Source organism: Cariama cristata, unplaced genomic scaffold, assembly GCF_000690535.1.
Source record: "Cariama cristata isolate BGI_N322 unplaced genomic scaffold, ASM69053v1 scaffold11135, whole genome shotgun sequence".
NCBI classification, from domain to species: Eukaryota; Metazoa; Chordata; class Aves; order Cariamiformes; family Cariamidae; genus Cariama; species Cariama cristata.
Genome location: NW_009617012.1, coordinates 124841 through 150174, shown reverse-complemented (window position 1 = coordinate 150174; position 25334 = coordinate 124841). Strand labels below are relative to the sequence as shown.

Below are 25334 nucleotides of genomic sequence, written 5' to 3'. Positions count from 1 at the left end.
CAGCATAAAAGCTGGTTTTCTTCTGCAAAGACGATCATTTGCAATTTTTCACCCAGGATCTGATTACCCTTCTTAATTTTTAGAGGAAAAAAGAGTTAAAACCCCAGCATAAGATGTTAATACAAGACATAGCTACATTCGATTTATCCCTATGCTATAAGGTGCTATATGTTAGTAAGATTTGATGAGAACAGAAAACACTTTATAACTGTTACAACCAACTTATTAAAACTAAATAACTATTACTTTAGTTCCATCATCAGTGATCTTTTAGGAAGTTATTTCTTTTAATACAAATTGCTCTAATTTGGGCAGAGTGATCTAGAAGGAGCTTTGGTGGTCTGCTAGCAGCTTACCCAGGGACCTGATTCTTCAAATTTGGGAAGGTCCTACCGAGTCCAGGTACAAGTTTCGCTGCACAAACTGAGCTCTGACGCTGCCTTTGCAGAATGGTGAAATGGCAAGTGATCCTGAAAGAAGTCCTATGTTTGTCTGCAGCTCCATCTGAGGAAATGTTTTGAATGATGAAACTGTGACCCGTTCTTCTGCCTTATGTTAGCAACGACCTATGACTTTGCTAATCTCTGTGCCTCTGTAATAAGACAGAACAACATGAAATGGGTCATGCAGATTGCAGCCCCTTCTAAATATTCTCAAATCAGAAATCAGATCAAGTATTGCTACTGTGCAATGTTTTTCATGGCAGCTGCTTCACACCAACTCGATTTTACAGGCAGAGTTTGAAGGACAGGCTGTATTAATGTGTGTATATTTGTGTTAGAGTTAAGTTTTGTTCAGAAATTTTGTAAGCTTTGGAACCTGAGAAATTTTCTAAGCCTTTCTGAGTCTTTCTGTGACTATGTAGTTGCATCCCACACAAGCAGGCAAGACACAATTTTTGGGGATGACAATTTGATGAACAGATTCAAGACTTTCATAAAGGATGAGTCACTTTGATGCCATTAAGAGAGAGAATTCCAACAATATATCCAAGATGTGCGGAGGGAAAAAAGTGTCGCTTGTGTAAAGTTGTGTTCCTCTAACCTTTCCTAAGCATCATCTGTGGCAATTTTTGCAGAAAAAAAGGAGAGGATGTGGCAATGGAAGACTAAGTGTCTTACAGATTTTTATTTTTTTTTTCCTATCCCAGCCCAGGGGGGACTACAGAATACTGCTAAGAGATCTTGGAGCAGTAATGTAGGAACATGTAGGAACCTTAAGTCAGAAGTAACATTTTAAGACCAGCCTACTTTAAGAGATGCTGTGAAGACTGAGAGCAGGTATCTGAAATATCTAGGTTTCCATGTGAGATAACTTGTGGAGAAAGCAGCCAAATTTTTGGTAGGTAGAAGGAAATGTCATGATTTGCTTCTGTATTTTTTACAGCTGTCCGTAGGAAAAGAAGTATATGAGGAAATTTGAACTCAGATTTGTGGAAAGGTTTTCCTCTGTTCTTCATTAAAAATGGCCATGAGATTTTCTAGAAAGAAAAGAGATTTGTGTAGTTGACAAAATTAAAACCCAACAACTTTGGTGAATCAGAACCAGAAAAATATGGTGATCACCCAGAGAGTTCTCCTGCCAAATTAAGACCAGCAAAGATACCTGTTTCAACTGAATAATGTAAAACTTTTGCAGAAGTAGAGAATCTGGACTGTAAATACTTATTGATTGTGGAGTGCTATAGCAATGCTTGTGTAGTGCTCAGGGTGGCAAGAGGTTTGTTTGCAGGGAGTTCTCAGAATAAGCTTATTTTTTCTAGACTTTGTAAGAAGAGTAGGCAAGGGTTTCATAGCTCTCACCAGTAGTTCTTAGTTGCAGAGTACTTTTTGTTTCTTTGACTTTGCTTTTTAGAGTAAGGCAACTTACTTTTTTTTAGCTTCTGTAAACATATAGTTATGCTGACCTTCAGATGATAAAGCTTCTGCTTATTTTTCCATTTTCTGTGGCAATGTTTTATCCAGAAATACCTTCACAGAGAGTATAGACATTTAAAATCTATCTTTTGCTGAGATATACAGAAGGTCCACCTAGTTAGTTGCCCCTGTTATTTATGTGTCAGATAGATAGGTTTTTATGGGCTTCTTTTTATTCTTTTCATCAAAGCTTGAGCATATAGCAGTTCAGATCGCAGAATTCAGTGCTGTAGGTAGTGCTCTGTGCTGTCTTCCTTGTGTGATGCTCACCTGTTAATCAGAACCTGTATCGTGAGAGTGGATGTATTTCTATCCTGGCTGTTGTTGTCAGAAAGAAAAGGTAAAAAAGGATATTGTCAGTTTTCCTTAGGAACTGCTTTCTGCCTTTAAGAATGTGGACTGAGATTTGGGTACATTTCCATTCAGTAATGAGCTTTACATTATTAGTTAATTGTTGTTTTTATTAATTTCCTAGTGATTCTTAATCAAGGGCAAATTATCTCCTGAAAGGTTCATATCTGATTGAGGCAAGGGAATGCTGCCATGAATTGCTTCTGGGTTATATTCAAACGGGAAGCTGGACCTGCTGTACCGATCATCAGCTCTGCCATGTGTTCAGCTAGTTCTCAAGGCTGGGGTACCCGACCAAGCACCATCTGCAGTTGTGTGGGTGAAAGAAACACACCTGACCTGCAAAGCCAAGAATTTGTTGTTAGTTTAGCTAAAGTCCTAACAGCTTACTGAAATAATTATTATTAGGCCAATTACAATGATACTGGCGCTTATAGTCCAAATTATCTAATTATTCCTGATAACGATACAGATACACCCAAGCTTTGTAGTGTCTGAACCTTTTCTGGTGTTACAGTCCTCCCAAAGAAGAAAAGGGAGGTGTCATTACAAATTGTCAGCACCACGAGTTCTTCATGTGGGGGTGTATGATGTTCTTCCTTTGTGCCATGAAGAAGGTGAAGTTAATGTTGATCGTTTCTTTGTCCTCACTCTGAGGTCCACTTGGTGTAATTTTTATGAATTTACTAGCACAAATATGTGCTCAACTTATTTGCTCTTTCAGTATTGTAGACAAATTTCCTATATATAGTATTTTACATATGTTGGATATTCTTTATTTTCTTTTTATCCCTAAACTCACTTTTATATTTTAAAGTTGCATTTCTTTAGCAAGCAGTAAATGACTACTAGTGAGCTGTTCATAGCTCTGGGACCCTGCTGTCACCCCATTGCTTGCACCTTCAAGGCCTCTGCTGTGATCTTGTGCTTGTCCTTGTGGGGGGACCTCTGTTACAGCAGCCTCCAAACTGTGGTTTACTTGTAACAAGTAATACTTTATTAGTACTGTGTGGTGACACATAGATCCTTGCTTTGCATTACTAATATTTCAGTCTGCAAAAGCAACGCTGCAGTAGAAGACACCTATAAATACAGACATGGGCTCTCATAACCGCTTGCTACCAACATCTGCTATTCATGGCAATGTCAGTGGTATGTTACCAGAGTTACTTTACAACACACTTCATCTGCATAGTTGAAAATGAAAGTGTACTTCAAATTATGGTATTAATTCATTTTGCCTTGCAAGATGCAGTCTTCATATTTAATAATTTTTTCTTTTATCTTGTGTTTTTCTCAGAGGAGTCTATGTGGATAGTATTAAAGGTTGGCTTAAGGATAACTAAGATTTTGTCTGTGCCGGTTACCTGTGGCTGTGAGATATGTGTCAAAATTTGCAAAGGGTCATTCTTATCTCAGTTTTCAGTGGTCAAATTTATATGTTCTTTGAAGAAGCTTGTCATGGTCCTGGGATAATCTCTGGCAAGGACCAGATCCTGCTGATGAGGAGCAATTTGTGAACAGAGGCTTTGAACGGCTCAGTGATCCAGTGTAAAACTGATATGAGAAAGGGATTGTGATTTAACTCTGACATAAAGAATAAAAATAAAGAGCTCACTTTGAGGGAGTTCATGTATCTCCTTCAGCTCATCACAGTTATTAGTGTATCCTTCAAGGATTATAGAAAATAACCTTTCCAGGACCTGACTGTAAATGTTAATTCCTCATTTTCAGTTATTGTGCACATTGTAGAGACTGGAAAGATTTAAGATTTGGTAGGTTCATTTCAGTCTCCCTGGCAGTCTTTCCTAAAACATCAGTGATCAAAGAGGCTGAAACTAGAAAACATAGACTAAGAATTTCTGCTTGCAATTTTTAACATGCTTGTAGGAAGGGTATTTTGTCCTTCAGTAAGGAAAGAGGAAGGATCAGAACAGCAGCACGATCTGACAGAGAACTTCAGTGCTGGAGACTCGGTGAGCCATCTTGACCAAGGTGAAAAGCTGGTAGGTAACAATAGATACCAGTAGGTGTTGGAGGGCACTGGAGTGAAGAGCTGTTGGATGAAGTCTCAAAGAACTCGGAGCCGCCAAGTATGTTATTCATGCAGAAAACAGCAAAACAGTTTCCAAAATGAGCAAAAGACAGCTTTGACAGCTGAGCCATCCAACACTTCTGTGTTGATGGAGCTATCCATTTTGTGGCCTTATCGTCTCCCACTAGAAAGTCATTCTAAAGGGAAATCCGATTTTGCCTCTCCAAAGAGGTGTAGAGGTGACCTTTCTCTGAAGGGAGTTCTTGGTGAGGAAGTCTTTGCTCCTGTGAAAGGGTTTATGGAAGATGAATGCTGCTCAAATGGGGATTTTTTTCCAATAGCATAAAGCTTTCTGGGTAGAGTTTAGATGGGAAGTTGTGGAGCTCTCGTTATTTATGTATGGGAAATTGTAACTGGCCAGAGAATAAAGCACTCATCAACATTTAGCACTTAGTGACTGGTGCCCACCTGAAAATATCCGGAGGCATGAATCAATATTTTGCTCGCAGCTGAACTGTCAAACTTGAAAATATTGTATATGCTATGCTCAGAAAGATTATTCTGGATGCTTAAACTTCAATGCTGGAGGGAAAGGAAGGTGGCAGATAATGCCGTGGGAGCAGGGAATGGCACATGATGTCTGAAACGATCCATACTGGGCTGCTCCTCAGGAGCAGCAAAGAGGAGAGGTCGCCTCTGAGGGCGGCCCCACGCTCACGGCCGCCTCTGTCTTCCCAGAAGCTTGGAGTCAAGCCCTTTGCTCTACAGCATTGTCCTTTTCTCTAACAGCACTAGGAATAACTATTTCTTGACAGGATTTAAGTATGGTTTTTTAAAATTAGAATCCTAAATGGTGCAGGAACGGGTGTAAAGGTAAAGTGATCCTTAAAGGAGTGACATGTGCCAATTTTGTCTTTAATCCTTGTGACTGAGGAAGCTTCCTTAAGTGTTGCTGAAAATTTCCATGGTGAATTTAAAACCTCTGCTCTGTCTGAGCTCAGCAGGAGTTTCTCCATTGACTTCAAGAGAAGTAGAATAAGGACTGGAGTCATTAAAATAAATACCTTTAAATTAGAGACTAGCATATGTAACCACTTCACAGATGTACAAGTGTGTGTCAGCTTTATGTTCTTTTCATTATCTGGTAAAATTAATTTGATAGACTATATGCTAATTCTGTATTTCTGTGCTGTTTTCTTTGGTCTTGGCCTTAATATTTATGGAGTAGTCAACTGATTTTTGCTGAAGCTAACAAAAAATATCCTACAGCTTGCAATAAGATCAGGCTGTTGTTTTACATGTGGTTAGTAGCTATCACAGTGAAATATTCAGTATGCAATGCTCAGCAATTCTGCAGGCTTAAAACAATGTTTTTGCACAATGGCAATGCTATGGCCATTTAGTCAACTTTTTCAAACATAGTTAGCTTAAAACAGAAGCAACAAAAGTCTTAATTTATGGTCCAGAACCTGTTATTTGTCAAAGTCCTGGAGCTTTGCTCAATGGTAAGCCACAATGCTATCTGAATCCTGCAGCGGGGTACACTGGAAAGGAGCAGAAGACACACAGGCACCAGAAGGATGTCAAATGAAACATGACTCTTACTGTGCTGAGAAGGGCATTAATCGTCACATAATGAAGTATGTGTTTGTTTCTGGTAGATAATTTCAGAAGGAAATGCATTAAAAAGAATAGAAAGCAGAGAAGGATTTATTTTTCCTTCTATTGCTCCAGCGTATATCTTTTGCAGTCACCTAACTGAGAGTAATTAGTAAGATCTACATTAAGGATAACTAGCTTTCATGTATCTTACAGGTGCAAGTGGGCAAAATGTTTAATGTTCTGATTCTCCTCATGATTTTGAAAACAATTAAGTTTTCATTTGGTTTTGGTTTTCATTTTAAGCTCAAGTTTCATTTATTTTTTCCCTATGAACTTACATAGGAAAGTCTAAGTGAACTTGAGGAAGTAGTCTCAAAAACTAATTATGTTTCATTATAAAATAACTTCAGTTTTTATGTTACAAAAGTAGAAAAGACCAATGTGAATTTTCAGTTCTATAACATAATACATATATTTAATATATATTTGTAGGATCTGAATGTAAAACCTGATTCAGCAGTTCTTTTTCGCAGACTACACAAGAAACTGAACTACTGCATATTGCTCAAGTATGCTCATGAGCAAGTTCTAGTTGTTTGTGAACATTTGCATTACATCAATTCATTTAAAGTTAATAACAATCCCCCGAATCATGAAAAATCTCATCTTCTCATCACCCATCTCCCTTTGGACCCATGACAGGCAGATAAAACAATCCCAAGCTTCCCTTCCTCTTAATTAATCCTCACTTTCTCCCCAGTCTGGGATGATGCTGGTGACAGTGCTAGGAAAAGAGCGCAGTTTCACTTCAACTGAATCTACCTAGTCCGCAATATTGTGGGCTCTGAGGACTTGCTGTTTTTCAATCCTACATATATCTGTATCTGTGTGTTTTAGATTTCTTCTAATACTAAAATACCATCAGGAGGGTGTGGCTGCAATTTGTGGTAGAAATAGGAGAGGAAAAGGATTATTCACAACCTGCATGTTCCTTGTCATCTGGAGGGCCTAATATCTGGTCATATAAAATGCGGTTCTGTTGCAAATTTGTGGAGCGCTCAGTTTTTAAGAAAGGGTTTAAAATTTGCAACTTAAAGTGAGATGCATACAGCTATAGACAGAGGCAGTTAGGAGCAGCTTATAACTTGCAACAAACTGAAAGTTATTCATAATCCAGCAATAGATCAATGTGATTTATTAAAGGCCTCTTAAAAACAAACTGAATGGCCAATGTAGTCCATACACTGATGAAGTGAGGAAGTAAGATGAGATAACTCACTGCATAAGACAGAAATCATAAAAATGGTGATTGGAAGGAGTCGCTGGCTTCCTGCTCACCAACATGAGGTTGTTGAGTAAGATGGGGCTTTTTTGAGCCGTGTCTTGATTTTCTGCAGGGTTGGAGATGCCACAGCCCCTCTGGGTAATGTGTTCCAGTGCCGCACCAGCCCAGCAGGAAGCTTTCCCCACCACTGGCAAGAAATGAGTCCGTCTGCTGTGCAGCTCCCCATCAAGCAGTTGTAGGATGCTGCTAAAATTCTCCCCTGTTCCTCTTCTGTTGCAGGAACATATTATAGCAATTAATTCCGTATTGGCAGCATGAAAAAAAAAAAAAGCTTGCCTATTAATTCTATTAATTTCTTCCTTAGCCTACTTGTTTGAGTGGTTGAATTACTAATTTCATTGAGGAATCTTGACATTTCTCCTTTCTGTGGAAATGTGGAAATAACTTGCCTTGTTTAACTTCTGCTGGGGAAGGTCTGTAGCACTAACAGGGAAAGTTCTTGTATTATGGTATGTTTTTCTTGGAGCTTTAATTTTTTCTATAATTTTTACAAAGGGAGAAATTTTTTTTTTCTTCTTTTTTTTTAATAATATGAAAGGTATGGTCATGACAACTATCTAGAATTGCAGACCAGAGCGCAACTGAAGAGAGGCTGCCCTGTCATGCTGTGTAAAGTGAAGGGGTCTCCAGTTGCAGAACAGTAAAATACATATGCCTTTCACAAACCACCAAAGACAGAAGGAAAATATGTGTATTTTACATCTTTGTAAGCAATGTTTTCTGCTTTAAATGGCATGTTTCATTCCCCATTTGAGTCTTTACACATTACAGGACCTCTGATCTATTCAATTATTATTTATAATGGATTAAGCTCAATCCTCTTTGTGAAAGGATAGTAGTCTGGTTTGGTGTGACAAGTGTTTATCTAATGAGTATGTTGTTGCTGTGTTTGTCATGCCATAATTCACATAAAGAAGCAATAAACCATCTCAGTTAACAGGGAATATATCGAAACCAGTCATGTAGTATTCAGAGAAAGGGGGATAGCTTCTGGAATAATCACTGGCAGCTAAGAAATACTCATATTTAATCTTTGTATTAAGCAGTAATCAATTTTTTTAAAAAACCAAACTCACTACAAGCCAAAAAAATCCTTTATTGACAATTACAAATATGTTTTATATCATATACAGATTTAGAGGGAAGAAATAGTTTTAGATAAATCCAAATGCCACTTTCCCACCACCTCCATGACAATGCTGAACTACCAACCCATGTTCCCCATGTTTAGGAAATTAGCAAATTTTTGAAGGGCAAGAGAGAGCTGCAGTGAACTTCCAGCTCCTTTCAGGGTGCAAATGGAGTTATAGACAGCATGGGAGCTGGGGAAGCTGGTGCTGGATTTAGGACGCGCATGTAGGACTGAATATCCCACACCTTCATGGTCTCAGCCTAATGCTGCTGTCGCAGGCTGGGAAGGTGGAGCAGGAGCAGCCTTGTGCCTTGCTCTCCTACTCTGGCAGGTTGTTTGCCAAAACTGGCACTGATGCCCATGGCTGCAGCGTTGCAGTCTCCTCGTCCTCCCTCTTCCGACCGGGGCAATTTAGCAGTTTAACTCTTCATCAGTTACTGCATTTAACTTCGCCTCCCTTTCCAGCTTCAAACTTCTTATGCCAGTTAAGCGGCAGCTGCATTTTCTGGTGTGTGGTATAGACCTGGCAGTATGTCAGTTCTCTTAATGTAGTGTTAAGCTATAAGAATGAATTATGCGCTGGGGTCTTTCCCTGATCACTTGTCTGCTTTCTCAAAGGTTCCCACGTTAGCTGTGACTCTGCTATATCTGATCTTTCAGAAGCAGCTAACTTGAAAAAGATCTATGACAGGAATTTCAAGGTGCAACACAAACGCTTGGTATTTCAGCGCTCGATATATAAAGGGCTGTAGCAACCTGCTTATGCTATTTGGGCTGCAGCTTCGAGTATTTCATAGTTAGGGAGCAAGAAAAGGAAGTTTCATTTTGATGAGTAATTTTTAATAGCTAACAATCGCATAAATTCGTGATTCAGTGACTACTGGGAATACGGTCATTTTTCCTGATAAAATAAAAAGACAATAAAGCAGCAAAATTTGATGTCATGGCTGTTAAATTCTGTATTTTATACTTCCATTGATCAGAAAATGAATTTATGGTCTACATATTTTCAGCATCATAAAAATCCACGTAATTTAATTGTTAATCTAAGGTTAAAAGCAAATTAGTATAATAATATCTGAACTGCACTGCCCTGAAATCCCCTGATAGACATCTTTCTGACTCTTGCTATTATAAAAACTGTTCCCATTGGTTCTTGACCCTAGGAAAATTGTTCCTAGACTGGGGAGATAAAGTTTGCACTGGTAGTTTATGAGAGCCTCTCTGAATAAGCAGTCCTCAGATGATGCCATTGTGCTGGGTTGGATGGCTGGTTTTTATGTGAGATATTAGCGCTGCAGAGAAAGCCTGATGCTTGTTATGATTTCCCCTTTGGTTTCATAAACTTTGTTAAAAGTTTCACTGCTTTTCATCAGAGTCAGTTCTGATAACCTTAAATTATGTGTTTCAAGGTATAAAATTATTTGAGGCCGGGGGTCTTTTTGTTGTGCCGTGTCTGTCCGTCGTCCCCTCCCCTCGTATCATAATATTCAGGTACATTGTGTTTCACTATTCAGCCTTTATGTGCTTTTGCTGTCCTGGGCATATTTATTAATTAATGTCTTCTCTATGTTTTGAAGACCTATTAGTTTGAAGTGCTATTGTTACAAGTGCTTAAATCTTGAGTTTAAAAAAAAACAAAAAACAAAATGAACAACCACTTTGCAAGGTGGCAGAAAGCTTGTAGTAGTCATGTAAGAAGTGCACTTAATGCCATAATGTGTCTTTGGTTGAGAGGCTTTGATCCACAGAGGTCTTCAGGCACCTGGCTCCAGCAGCAGGATCTGGGCTGGTGGTTCCTATATTGAAAAATGCAGGGAAGAATTAGGAAACTGAGCATGAGCTTTTTGAAAAGCAGCATGCTGAAATTAACTGTCTAATGTGGTAAATGGGGAAATGAAGATAAGGGTGAAGTAACCAGAAATGGAGTCTCATTGGAAGTCCACTTAAGATTTCTGTGATTTTTGGTTTTGGTTTTGGCTTTTTGATTAGTATCTTCAATGGCAAGATTGGGGACACCTGAGCGGTATGCCTCTGAGTGAAATGCAGCCACACCTGAGCTGGGACCTCATGTTGTCTTCTCATGTATAGTTTCATCCATGCATAGGTACACAGGAGCTGGTAAAGTCTTCCATTTTGTCTGGACTTGCATACCTCAGCTCAGCTTGATGTAATGCGTGTTCAGTAAGATTCCTGGCTGAGTTTGTTAGAAACAGGTGGAATATTTCCGCTTCAGGCCCAGTGTTACAGTTAGATTTGTTAAAATAATCCAGTTTCTGCCAAAGTGAAAGCAGCCCAGTTGCAGGATCCCATTGCAAGGCTGGAGAATCAGGATCAGGCTTCCCATTGCTCCGGGCTGGCGGTCCATGCTCTGCACGCTCAAAGTGGCAATACAGTCTATCAGGATAATGATGATGGCATTTAGTTCTCTTGGAGAAATGTCATTTAATTATTCATTGTGAACTGCTTGTTGAACTTTGCTTGCTAGGACTTACATGTTTTGAGCTGGTTCATAAGCAGAGCAAAATACAGGAGGGAATCATATATAAATACTGTATGACTGCCTACTAATTATTTGCTTACTGATCCATGAAAACAAACATACATAACGGGCATGAAGCTAACTATTGAAGTTAGCATTAGTGGATAGCTCTGCCACATGGAAAGGCATAAAAACGTTAAGAAAAAGATGCTTTTTAGGAATAAGGCACACTTTTTTTTTATTGTTGCCATTTACTTTGAACAACTTTCGGGGGGGCTCATGATAGTCGGAATGCATAGACTAATAGCATTTTATGTATAATTGGGTAATATCTCATTTTAATTTGCATAATACAGGCAAAAACACGAAATGCAAATATCAGGCAGCATAAATGCAGTGCTAGCAATCACTAGCATGACTAAGTGCTGTAAGGGAATACAGGTGATGATCATTTATCAGATGACTAAATAAAGACAAATGGAAAATAACTAAAATATTAAAAAACAAGGACGCACATTTTCTCACTTAAATGACCTTTTATGTATAGGAAATAGTATTTTTTGGAAACTGCCCAATCAGACCTCATCCAGCTTGCACCAGGTGCATGTTTTGTGGTTTACAACTAAGAAAAGTTCCACTTTATACATACGTATTTGCTGAATAAGGTCCTCAGGAGTTACCAAGGTATAGTTCTTATAGATCTTTAACACTTTCCATGAAAAAGACTGAGATATCAGCTGTAAGAAAAGAAAAAACAAACGTAGAACTAGTTCATGTTTTGCTAAGACCAGTTTTCTGTACAGGAAAGGGGCAGTGTATTTGACAGGAGGTCTGACAGAAAGGGAGCTCTGGAACGAGTAGTTCTCCAGAAGAGAAGAGCAGGCAGTCCAACATGAAGGCTGTGCACACAAAACTTCTGCCAGATGCCTCTGTCTTACACGTTGACACCTACTTGTAGCAATCAATGAGAACAATTAATTACTTAAAAATTGTGAATGGTTCTTCTGTACCAGATCTGGTATGTGCTAAACAGATAATGACTGATTGGGCGGACGAGAGGCTCAGATCGGTAGAGTGATGTTTGCTTGGCAGTGATAGGCATGAAACGCTTTTTTTTTTTTATGGCTCCAAAACTTTCTTTAACGCTTTGTGCTTATTTACTGTGAGCAAGACCCTGCTCACACCCTGAAACATGGAGTTGTGTTAACTTCAGCACTCCTGACGGCATGGAGCCCTGCTAACTTTCAGCAGTAAGACTAAAGGCGTCGAAATCTCGTCAGAATCAAATCACTAATTATAATCATTCCAGTAATTACAGTAAAATGGTGCTGCTGGAGGGCGATTATGGATTTGTATACACCTCAGCTTCTCCTTTTTAACCTTGTGAAAAAGCACACGTTTATCACTCTTTTCTTCTCTTGCTTTATCACATGCTTCTTTCCTTATGCATTGGAGGGGAAAAAAACCTGAAAAATTATTGAGCTGCACAAACCAGAATGAAATCCTGTCTTTAAATGCTAAGGGCTGGAGGTGGGGAGAGGAAAGAGCAAACTTAATCCCTTCTCTCATGTTCTGAGTGCTCAGAAGTCACCTATGAAATGAAATACTTCAGGTTTCACGAGTGGCTGGTGGGAAGGAAGGTCAGTATCACACTATCTTTGGGAAAACAGGAAAGTACAGGGGTAAGAAATGTTCTACAGAGATGCTTCACATTTCAAGCCCTTTTTCTTGGAAAAAAGTTAGGGTACCTCCAGTTTGGAGTGCATTTATAACCTTCTACTGTATTAGCACAATAAAACAAATTTTGATATCTCTGTCTAGAAAATATAAATGGTAGAAATAGTGATTACCTTTCAAATTGTTTTTGTGTATCTATCAAGGATATCTAGTTATTTGAAAAACAATGCAAAAATTGAAAATAGAAAGTGGTGCTCGTTTTTCTGCAAGTGTTTTCTTGCCTTCTCAGCATTTTTCTGTGTATATGTTTCTTGGCATTAAATGGACTGCCAAGGTGGCATTAGCATTGCCCAAAATGCCAAAGACAAATTCAGTGCATAAATGAATCCTATAATTAATAGAATATCTCAAGTTGGAAGGGACCCATAAGGATCATTGAGTCCAACTCCCTGCTCCTTGCAGAACTACCTAAAACTAAACCGTATGACCAAGAGCATCATCCAGATGGTCGTTGAACTGACAGGCTTGGTGCTGTGACCACTTCCCTGGGCAGCCTGTTCCAGTGACCGACCACCCTCTCAGTGAAGAAGTGAATGATAGTGTATGAGGGGTATTTTTCTGTGAATAGGAAAAAAAATTCACAAAAGAGGTGAAATAAAAAATTGAGAAGGAGCAGGAGAACACTGCTGATAGTTCTGCAGCCTGTATTCTATGTGTATCTATTGTGTGCCACCAGTGACAGGAAAAGCTCTCAATACTCCTCAAACAATTTGAATTACTGCTTTTACAAATCCATGTGGCCCCTGTTCATGGCTGGCCATTAGCCCTCAGACACTGAAATGGTGGAAATTTACTGGATTCTTCCCAAAATCATGAGATTACGATCTCATAACATGATGTCATCTCACTGTGAGCCATGTCAGGGCTCCGATGGGCTTTGGGACCTACCAGAATGCTTTTTGCTGACATGAAGGATTAGGGAAGTCTCTGTATATTGTCTTTCTGTGATACAAAGAAAACAAAATTCCCTTTTCGTGTGGAGAATCAGAGCTGTGCATTTTAAATTCGTCCCCAAAGAATCAGGCTGGAGATGAAACCGAATGAGATACTGGATCGAACATCAGTGTCTGCTTAACTGCTGCATCAGACACCAGCGAGAGCAGGAAAGAGGTTCCTTCAAAACGAAGATCTTCCCATTTCAAAATACAAGACTTCTCTGGCCATTACATCCCTTGGGGATCCCTGCTGGGACAGGACCTTTTAACGTCTTTAGTAATGACCTGGATGGCAGGACAGTGCACACTCGGGAGCTTTGCAGATGATACCACGCCGATAATGTGACAGGGCAGGTCCAGAGGGACCTTGGTAGGCTGGAGAAAAGGGCTGGGAGGAACCTTGTGAAGTTCAACAAGAAGTGCGGTTCAGCGGTTGCAAATGCTATGCCCAGCATCTCGGGCAGAAAAAACTGAGATTTAATACCAGCTGGGGGGTCGACAGGCTTCAGAGCAGCTTTGTGGAAAAATACCTGGGGTAGTCTCACTATTTTTTTTATTACTATCTCAAAGAGCAGTCAGACTCTGGGGAAGGTTTTTGGGAAGAGAGTCATGAGCAAAATTCTGGATGAACATTACCTCATCCTACTTGAGGCTGCTCCAAATTAATCACAAAAGCTACAGTAAAATTTTCTAGGTTATCTCTAACTTAGCTAACCTGTCTCTAGCATCTCTACGTATTTTGATTATTTACTTGAAATGTATGCATTTGTTCAATGGGTCACTTTGGTTAGGTTCAAAAATAATTCGTGCCATGAGTGCTTACCAGAAAGTAACTGTCGTCATAAATGTTTATCATCCCTGGGGTTTTTTTTGTGTGCATTATATGACTCTTTCTTGCAGAGACTGAAGGAACTGAAACAGAGAGAGTTTGCTCGAAACGTAGCATCTAAGTCCCGAAAAGATGAAAGGAAACAGGAAAAAGCCCTTCAACGTTTGCACAAGCTAGCTGAGCTAAGGAAAGAGAGAACGTGGTAAGCGCATAGCTGCTGAAACATAAAAAATACTTTAAAATAAGCCCTCTGCTGTTAACTAGTGCTGTGGGACACAGGACTGTTGGAGTGCCTTGACTGGAGCCTCACACACAGGTTTTTATGGCATTTTTGAAGCAGTCTGTGTACAGTAATTTGATTCACACTATGTGCAGAAATGAATGTTTAACGTTCCTTTTTCAGTGGAGCTAAAATGACATGTATTTATAGTTTTAAAAAAAGATGTGTTTCATATATATTTCATAAAACCAGGTACATTGGTTGAAAGCTGAGTAAACTAGGTCATGCATTTGCAGGCTGACACCACTTCATTGATGAGGTGAGGAATACAGTCTGTCTTTCTAGGATGTAACAGATCTCTGTGATTTAGTTTTCAAACTGCTTGCCTGGGAAAGCATCCAGAAATCTAGTTTCAAATTTCAATAGCTGGATTTTTTTATATTAGAAGGTAAATGCTCCTTTTCCCTGGCTCAACAGAGTGTTTACCTCCCTCTGCAAAAGTGATTTCTTGTTAGTTATATGTTTTAGTATTGCATCTGCACATACTGTTGTAATTAATATTGAGCTTGCTAGTTGTGACTGTATTCTCACTTAAATATGACACAGTTATGATATTGATGAGCCACTGGAAATGTATGTACCAGCCTTTCACAGTGGAATCTCAGGGATAAAAAGCAAAAAAGTAGATGCTCACATGCAAATGTTTTCTTTTTATCAGCCTTCATCTCACCAGATGAACTGACAGAGAAGTCCAACCAAGTTGTAGCTCTTGTTCAGTAATAGACTCTTTCTCCATAGTTTGGACGGTGGGCAGCATGCTGAAACAAAGTCTATCTAAGCAGGTGGATGGCACATGAATGTTATGAGATCTGTTTGACATGAGCAACATGACACCTAATTTTATTCTTTTTCTCTTTCTGTGATAACTCATGTAGAGACTCTTTCTTCTCCATCAGTGTTTTAACTGTCCAAATTTAATATTTGAGGATGTTGGATATTATTCCCCCTAAACATACTCCAGAATCTGAATTTAGCGTATTTCAGAAGAAAGAGGAAAGAGGAACTTATTGTTTCCCTTTTTCCATGTTACTAAAGCACAGATTTTGCAGGGTTTTGTTGTTTCTGGTTTGGTTCTGGTTTTTTGGGGTTTTTTGTTTGGGTTTTTTTTTTTTTTTTTAAAAAATATCCTTCTTCTAACTCCTGAAGGAGAATTTAGCTCCAAGCTTTATTTCTCTATTTAAGAATTGCTGTTTACTACCACTTTGCATCCTTAGAGGTGTGATATAGACAGACACACAGGATTTTATAAACTGGTTTTCTAGGTTGGTTTTGTAGAAGTCACGATTTTATTCTGTTAAAGAAAGGATTTGTGTGGGGATTTTAATCTATATTTTAAGTTTATGAAGAACTGGACAAGGCAGGAATTCTCATGAGAAATTCCTTTCTCATAAAACCTCTACCTTTAATTTCTAGACCCAATAGATTAAGTTTGTCATTCTTTGTCTCAGCACTTCTTGGGGTCCTAAATGACTCTTGCAGGTTTTCCCAATGACCTGTCATCTAGTATTGCTCTGCACTGTAACATAGAATAGTTTGGTAAAACAAAAAAAAAAGAATTGTTTTAACATAGGCCCGTAACTCCTAGTGCTGAACAGTTCCTGTGGATCCTGGAGAACTGGCATCTTAAACAGTTTTTGTTCTTCTCTCTGCTTTCTATTAAGTCAAATAGAACATATGGGAAGAGGACATGAAATGAAGAACAGAAGTAGACAGTGATAAATTTTTTTTTCAAGAGGGATGAGTCACTGCATACTGTCAGCTGAAATACTCTCCCCAATATTATTTTTCTATGAAAGAAATTGCTGAGATTGCAACGATTTGGTCTGTGAACACAAATAGGATGGGAGCTGCGGGGTGATTGCCTGTGGGCAGAGCAGCAGTCGCTAGGATGATGACTAAGAGGCAACTGATCTATGAGGTGCTTTCTGTTTTAGTATATTTTGTAGCACAAAGGAACGTAAAACCTCTGCTATTTGTAATAATAGTGTTGTAACCATGATGGTCTACTAGGAGGAGAAGCAAGATTTCTAGGGAGATACACAATCTCTTATTAGGCTGACCAGTATGTCTAGGAAAAGTGAACACCACATAAGAATATTAGCTCTTCAGCTGATAACTTTACATGAAGGAACTGGAGGCACGATATTTACTCTTTTTTTTTTTTCTTTTTTTTTCCTACTAATCAACTGATCTTATTATAAAAGATGACATTTTTTCATATTCTAAATCTATATATCCACAGATTCTTCCTCTTTCCTTAAAAAAAAAAGAATCTCTTAGATACCAGTGTAACACCAGATTTCTGTCTGTAGTTCTCTGAAAGGTATTGACACTGAGTTTTGTGTTCCTTCATAGTGCTCCTGGGAGCGGCCCTATGTTCAAATCCACTACAGTGACCGTGCGAGATCATTGCAATGATAGCCCACAAAGTGCTGCCATAGATTCTGCCAACAAACAAGATTTCAGCTGTACGTTAATGCACGATGCGCAGAATGGTAAAGACATTGCTTCTGTTGTTTCTTCCACTCCTGGAAATGCATGTAGTAATAAATCCGACACTAACAAATGTGGAGATCAGGTTCAAGGAGCTCAAGGACATAAAGTTGGGTTCTCTTTTGCTTTTCCTAAGAAAGCAGCAGTCAAACTGGAGTCTTCAGCTGCCGTTTTCTATGAATACGACGAAACGTCTATGGAGCACGGATTTAGCAGAAGAAGTAGGTTTGTTCCAGGAGCATGTAACCTTCAGTCTCCCTCAGCGGCAGAAATAGTCCTGTGCCCTGAGGAGAAACATAACTCTTTTCACTCACTGGTGGAAAAATGCATAGACACAGCAGAAGCTCCTGAAGCTCAGGAGATAAAAGAGCTGGCCAGTGAAGAAAGCAGGGTGCTAGAGAGTTCCTGCTGTGTCCCATTCAAAGCAACTGGTGTCCTTGGACATGGATGGCTATGGTATTGACGTAAGTGCAGCAGACTTACCAGACCAAACGTTGCCTGTGGTTGTGGACAGTCCTCAGGTCCTGCCCCTGGACTGCAGCGGTTATGAGCTGCGGGCAAACAGGGCTCTTGCGGAGGTGGTTGTGGAGGATTGTTTATCTTTGCAGGATGTTGCGGAGGAAGATGATAAAGACAGGAGCAGTGATTCATCCAGGACTGAAACTGAAATAAAAAAGCTGGGGGCAGATGCATTAGTTCCATCACCATCTAAGGAAGGTAGTAGTGGAGTCCCACAAAGCAAACCGGACATGCGCAAGAGACCTTGTGAACCCTTTGTTCCTGTTCTTAGCAAACATGGATCAAATATTCTTCAGTGGCCATCAGAAATGTTAATTTACACAAGTACAGACCCATCGATTTCTTATAGCTGTAATCCTTTATATTTTGATTTCAAGTCATCAAGAGCAAGTGACAACCAAGAAAAGCCCAAGTGTCAGCCAAGCATACCTCATTTGCACCGTAAAACTGAATCTAACCATAGCCTAGTCTCAGATTTTACAAATAAACCTGCTTCAGAGTGTGGTGATTATGAAACAGAAAAGAATAAAAATGTGTGCAAGTATACAATGCCCCTTGTAAGTGATGTTTCCCTCATCAGAAATTGTGATCTTGCAAAAAATCAAAATAAAGTGTCCTTGGATGAGTCATTCAGGATTAGAAAAATAGAAAAGTATCACATTTCTAAAAATCACTTACGACAGAACACTGTGATAGATGAGAAGTATAACAAAGTCTGGATCAAAGCAAGCCATGAAAAATGGCTTCACAAAAGTAGAAAACGGAAAAGGAGAAGAAAATTATGTCATTGTCATTATCATCACTGTGGGTACACAACATCAGCAGAAATGGAGATGTCTTCAGTAACTGAAAAAGAAATTAGTTACAGAGATGAAAATAAGTATCAGCATCTCCAAAATAATCCAGAGAAGTGCAGACATGATGCAGGGAATATCTGGCTAGCGACAGGTGACATACAGCAGATGTATCAAAAACTTGGCATTGAAAATGATCCTGAGAGAGTCATGTCTGTATCAGATCATGTACACAGGGACAGAGGCTGGTGTGACACTTGGAGTGCAAAAAATAGCAGCCAGCACCATGGCTGTAAACGACCGCACAGAAAGAGCAAAGCTAGCTCTCGGAGGCAAGCAAAGCAGCTGGCTCTGAGTTCCAGGAGGCACAGCTTAAGGTACTCTAAAGCTTGTTGTAGCTGGAAAGTCAGGAGGTCAATCTGTAGCCCAGAGCATAAATGTTTAGGATACTGCAATGAGGAGAAGACTCCAAGTCAAAACCAGTCCATAAAGAGAGGTTACAACGTTCTGACAGAGGAACCTGAGAAATCCCACTGCAAGCGGAGGCAGCATACCTATTCCTCTTCATCAGATGAAAGTTCATACGGACAGACGTCATCATCAGAGGAATATGTAAGGCAAGCATGTACTTTAGGCACGCATCACAAGACAAAGGGGAAACGCAGGAGAAGGAAAACTAGAATCCATCGCGTATTCCTTGACAGGAATGCAGGAAGTGAGACCTCCAGACTTTCCAAAGAAAATTCTGAAAATTCTACATTAAATATTTTGGGGGATTTCTTGACTCAAGACAGTCCAGAGGAAACTAATGTGGATCCCAAAGGTGATCATGCAAAAGATACAGATGAAACAATGCAGCTGGAGGAAAGCAAGTCATCTCTAGAAACTGATAGTTCACACATGCCGGAAAATGACAAACTGACGGCATGCGTAGCGATGGAGAGTGCCCCGAGTACGTTTTCTGATGTTGTTGCAGGTGCTGCTGCTTCTGCCCCTGAGCACAGTGCTCCAGCAGCTGCTGGCACGCAGGATGTTCTGCAAGATGAAAAGAAAAAAGAAAATGTCAACAGTCATGAAAATCAAGCTCGTTACAAAGTTCCCCTCCCCAACAGACATTTGGAACAAGCTCCTCCTAAGTCCTATCTTTGCCATTATGAATTGGCCGAGTCTCTACCGCATGAGAAAATAAATGAGGTGACCGGTGAATGGGTACAGTGTAATCCTGGCATATTTACCAGCCCAGCACCCTTGCCATTCAAAGAAGCACATGTAAACAGTCATACCTTTTTAACTACCGAGCAGTTAATAGCCCCCTTCGCCCTGCCCGAGCAGACATTGATATTCCCTCCAGATAACCACGAAAAATTCAAAGATCTCCCATCCGAGGCGTATCAGCAGATCATGCCGCAAAACGTGCTGACCAACAAAGTGAAGTTCACCTTCCCTCCTCCGGCGAGCCAGCCCCCGAATTCCCCGCTGCAGCCCTTACCCTTGCAGCCGCCGCTGTGTTCTACCTCCGTTACCACCATCCACCACACTATCCTACAGCAGCATGCTGCCGCCAGTACGTTGAAGGTTCTCCAACCCCACCAGCAGTTCCTCTCGCAGGTCCCGACTCTTTCCAGAGCGCCTTTACCTCATCTACCAGTAGGACCGAGGCTTTGCCCGGGGAGCCACGCAGCTTTCATTGCCCCACCGCATTTGCCGCTGCTGCCACCCTCGGTCCTGCACCCGACCCAGCTGGCGTTTCCCCCGCTGCCACACACAGTCTTCCCATCCCTGCTGTCCCCACACCCAGCTGTCATTCCCCTCCAACCCCTCTTTTAGGACAGATTTTTGGGGATGGGGAAAGGAGCCTTCAGCTGAACGGTCCTGCTGTTTCTACAGTCCCCTCAGCTTTGCAAAATGGTTCTGTGAAATAAACTGGTTAAAATTCCTCGTTCCTTGGGAAGCATTTACTGTAAGTATAATGATGCAAACATTCATGGAAAGTTCAGACCTATACTATAACTAAAGCACTGAATAGTCTGATACTAATATGAACTCTATATATAAGTGAAAATGATGTCTTAGAATATGTATAATGTATATAAAATATATTTATAGTTCTATAACTTATGTTGTAAAGTATTCACTTTTTGTTTTTTATCTTTGTGTATTTGCACCTATTTAATGTTTAGACAAAGCTGATGCACTATGTTTTGTACTATGTTCTCTGAAACTGTAAATCTAGTGACAAACTATCTCTTGCAATAAATTTTTGTTAACTACTTAAGTATATCAAAAATCTTTCATTATAAGCCTCATGGATGTTGTTCTTCCATGTTCTTCTGCAGCTGAATAGCATCCTCTACCCCTGCTATGTTGGGATAATCAGGTTTCCTATACGTCAGTGATTTATCAGAGAGGCTCAGAGGCTAATACCTTGAGGGCAGCTGTCTTACCAAGCAAGAGAGAAAGGGTAATAGATGTGTTTGTGTTAGAGGTTTGATGTCATGGTGACAAATTTTGCCTATTTGTAGTATGTGCACAAACTGCTGACTGTTGGAGCTAATCCCTTTTATACTAAACCACATACTAAAAGACGTAACAGAAATAACATCAGTGATAGAGGGGGGAAAAAAAGGAAAATATCAACGGCAGTTTGACTTCAAGGGAATCTCTCTTATGGCAGAAAGGTAGAGCAATGGGAAGGTCTTGGTTCCGCCAAGCGTAGTTTCTCTGATTGAACACAGCCCTCGGTGGGGGACAGATCTGTTGGAGTGAGGTCCTTGCTGCCTGTGCAATGTGTGAACGTAGCAAGAACGTGTGAGCATGAAGGGGGAGGTCAGGAAGAGCTTCGCATGGGGAACCCACCAGGGTTTTGATACAAATTCTTACCTCACTTCACCCTCCTCTTTCCTGCAGCATTTTGCTAAAGAAATAGAATAACATAGAATAGAGATTAATTAAAATAATAATATACTGCCATTATTTCTAACTGTATTTCAGAGACTTCTCCCTACCTCTGCAACCTTTTTATTGCTGTCAAGCCTCACCCAGCTCTAGCCAGTGAAATCTTTTCATTTGCTTTAGTATGAGATCTATCAGACCCACACCTGCGATGGTCCAGAATAAAACCAGAAGTCATTCTGAGATAGAGCTATCTCTTTGAGTTTAAATGAAGTGTTATCACGTGAGTGAAGCTAAGGATTTGCAGCATGACCGTTAGTGCTAGAAATAGGCCCTCCGTAATAAAAGGTAGGTGCTAGCTCTCCAATTAATTACTTCTTTACACCTTTTTATATAGTGTAATAAAATTATATACAGTTGAACTGAAAGAATAGTAATTTTGGAATATTATTAATATACATTGCACATTAATAGCTACAGACATTAACCATTTGAAAAGTAATACTATATCCTAAAACATATGTATCTGGATATTATTTTCTGCATCTATAGCGTTAGAACTTACCTGTATCAATATTGCAAGTTTTAGTATAATATTACATTAAAACCATAGCAAACGATGTCTTGCCACTATGATTACAGCGTCAGCTACTCAAGGGATGTGAGTTTTCAGTTACAAAGGGCTAAACTATGTCAATAAGCAAAAAGGTGGTAAGAAAAAGCAGATGAGCAGTCAGGTTCTGGAGAGCGGCTCGGATCCCCTGCCTGAAGCTGTGGGAAAAAAAAGAAAATAATAGAGCGGGATGTTGCTGAACGTCTATCCCTGTATTGCCATAAAGAAGGTAAAATTCAGGTGTAATTTCAGGTGAATGCCCATTTTTGTTTATCTAGTACCTGAAAAATACAGCATATAAGTGACATTATGCTGCTCCTTTATTTCAAGAGTATGCCTACATAATCTGTATGTCTCCACTACCTCCTGTAATACAAAGGTGCCAAGCAGGCGCTAAGCATGGGAATCTGTAATTCAAGCTGGAAGGTGCGTGCTAGCTGCTTCATCTCCTGCCTTAGCTGACTTGCACTGGCTTTTGCATTTCTGCCCTCCTCTGCTGTAGTCAGCACAGATGGTCCCCTGGGTTCTGATCTCTTCTTAAAGACAAAATTAATCTAATTAGATAGCAGTATACTTGAAAAAAAGAAACCACGTGGGACAATTAAAATTGCATGTTATGATATCCATAAAAATTTTTAGGAGGAGATTGAAAGTCACCAATTTCAAATTTTCAGTTGCAATGTTCATTGAAAAATCCCATCTGTTAACTTAGAAGTCCACGTTTTTTCAACAAAATGTTCCAACTGCTTTGAATTTTACTTTTTTCCTTACAATTTAATTTTTTTTTCTATTTTAAGTTGTTAAACAGTTTTAAGACATTGCACAATTATTTATTATCTATTGTCATTGCTTTTCAGTAGTGTATAAGTTACAATAAAAGACTAATAACCATCAAATGTAATAGTTTTCTAATATGATATTGCCTTTAGTGCTAGAACTGTTTGTATATGTGACTTCATGTGTAAAACCAAAACCAATATAAAAATAAATCACAAGTTAAGTTTAAAATTGAACACGCTAAATTAAATGACGTAATAAAATATTCTTTTTGAGTTTCTGTTTTATTATTAAATATATAACCTCTAGTAAGTAATATAAGGGTATATTTTTTCATGTTTTATTTGGCATTTTAGATTAAAAACATGTATTTTTGTTCTGTAACTTGGTAGTCTAATTTATAAGTAAAAATTATTGCAAATGATAAATAATTGAATTTTTATCATTCTAAATAAATTCCACCATATTTGTTAAATCTAATTAATTTACTTTTGAATTTTCAAATTTATACAGCTGTAGTGTGTTTATGCTCCTGGCCACTTTGCCAGTTTTTAGAATTATGGAGTTGTCTTCCTAGTGTAAACAGTAAAAGTGATACACCTGAATTGCAGGAATTAAACCTTCAGACCTAAATCTAAATGAGGCTATAGATTTTGTTAACTGATTTCCCTGACCAGCTCTGCAGAGAAATACCTGAAAAGTTAATCTGTTCCACTGAGATGAGAAGATTATCTTTTTTTCGGTCCTTGGAAAGTTGCAATCTGTCCAGACTGTGAGCTTCTTGGGGATGTACCATTTCTCAGGTAACGTGAGCCATAGAGTAATGGTCTAGAGGAGATTTGGGGCATTAAGGAACATAATCGTCTTGCGTTGTTGTGGGCAGTTTGGAGTAATTGGACCCATTTCTCTTGTCTGTAAGTACATAGAATTTTTTTAATGCTACCAATACATGCAAAGAATGAAATTGTTTATTTGGTTTCCTTCACAAACTAGAAGCTATGTGAGCTTTTAATTGCTGGGGAGAGGTCACCAGATTGCAGATTCTACAGGAGTGAGGAATGGGTAGTCACATACGGAGAAACTGCTGATCGCAAACGTTGGTAAAAAAAACACCTCTTGTAGAGTATTATTGAGTGAGAATGTTTTTATCATTTGGTGTAATCAAACAACAATGAAATCATTGTGAAGCAATGTCTTCTTTACTTGCAATGTTAACTTTTTATTAGCTCATAAACTTCTTACACTTGTAAAAAAGTCATTTGGATATGGTATTCAAACTAAGCCTTAAAAGACCATTGGGACATCGATGCCTCTTTAGTATATTACTATACGTAACAATATGCTTCTTATACAACATACGACATGGTTGTAATTCTTCATCAGGTTCATTTTCTATAATTGTGCATTTTTTCTCCAAGTACGTGTTTTGTGTTATGATAATATTTACCTGATAGGCTACATGTAAAATACAACTTTAAGTATATTTGGCTTCAGTGGAATTTCATTGATTTCTACCAGCCAAAACCTGCTTATGTTGCAACGTTAAGGATTTTGTTAACTTTCTCAGATTAAGGCAATGTCTTATGACCATGTGAATGTATTTTGAAGACAGTTATTTGTTTGTAACTAAGACGGTAAATTGTAATCTACTGGGTATTTTGCCGTGGTGCTCATAGTCTACATATTCAAAACTCTATACATTCATTTTCTGATTTCCGTTACTGTACATTGCCTAAAGACTTGTATATATGTAGCAGTACATGTATTTATACAATATGACTACCAGTTGTAAAATTTTACAAAGATATATTAACTCTCTTTATTGAAAGTAAAGACATTTTTACTGTATAAAGATCAGTTGGTATTTTACAAGTAACATGGCTTCCTATCTAAATGTGTATGTTATTTTATAGATCACTATGATTTAATGTTTGTTGCAGGCATGGTTTTGTATATTGTTTTATGTCCTGCCTTCACCCCTTTACTTCAGGAAGACTATAATTTTTTCTCTGTTTCTCTGTGAGTAAGATTATCAGAGTTTATTGGAATTTATGTATTTATGAATATGAACCAGGCTTTTTTATTACTTCTAACTGCAAAAATTAGTGTACCGACTGTAAGAATTATAAGACATCTTATTTTTGCTTCAAGCTTGAATTTTATAAATGGCTGGGAGAATTTCTGCCCTGAGTCTGAATTTTGACCTGTTGGTGAAATTCTGAAACCAATGAAGTCTAAGGAAGCTTTGCCATTAATATTACTGAGGATTTACTTTGACTTGGGGCATTAGGGCTCTTTATTTGTTAAAACTCCCTTATACTTGCTGCTTTCATTTGAATAATAATTTCATAAGGTATGACAAGGAGCACAATCCAGTAAAGAAAAATTAATCCATTTTAAATCAGTCTTTTACCTCCTTTGTTGTTAGGGTATTTGTGTAATTAATGACCGTAAATGTTTATCTTTAAAATTTCTGTTTTTACATCATTAGTGTTTTGAAACACATACATGCACCTTCTATTCTGATACCAAAGAAAAAGCCAGTTAATGAAAATGTTGGGTTTTCTACCTGTACAGGCTCATTTAGAAATTTTAGTAAGTA

The 25334-nt window shown here is 38.8% G+C and overlaps 1 protein-coding gene across 1 annotated transcript; it reads left to right on the top strand.

Annotated features, from left to right (window-relative positions):
• The first annotated feature begins 3364 nt into the window (after positions 1-3364).
• Positions 3365-20277, top strand: ZNF804A (zinc finger protein 804A). Its single transcript, XM_009700379.1, is given in 5 exon segments — positions 3365-3419; positions 4158-4273; positions 14436-14566; positions 17000-17536; positions 17538-20277. Coding segments are annotated over 5 exon segments (3579 nt in total).
• The last annotated feature ends 5057 nt before the right edge of the window (positions 20278-25334 follow it).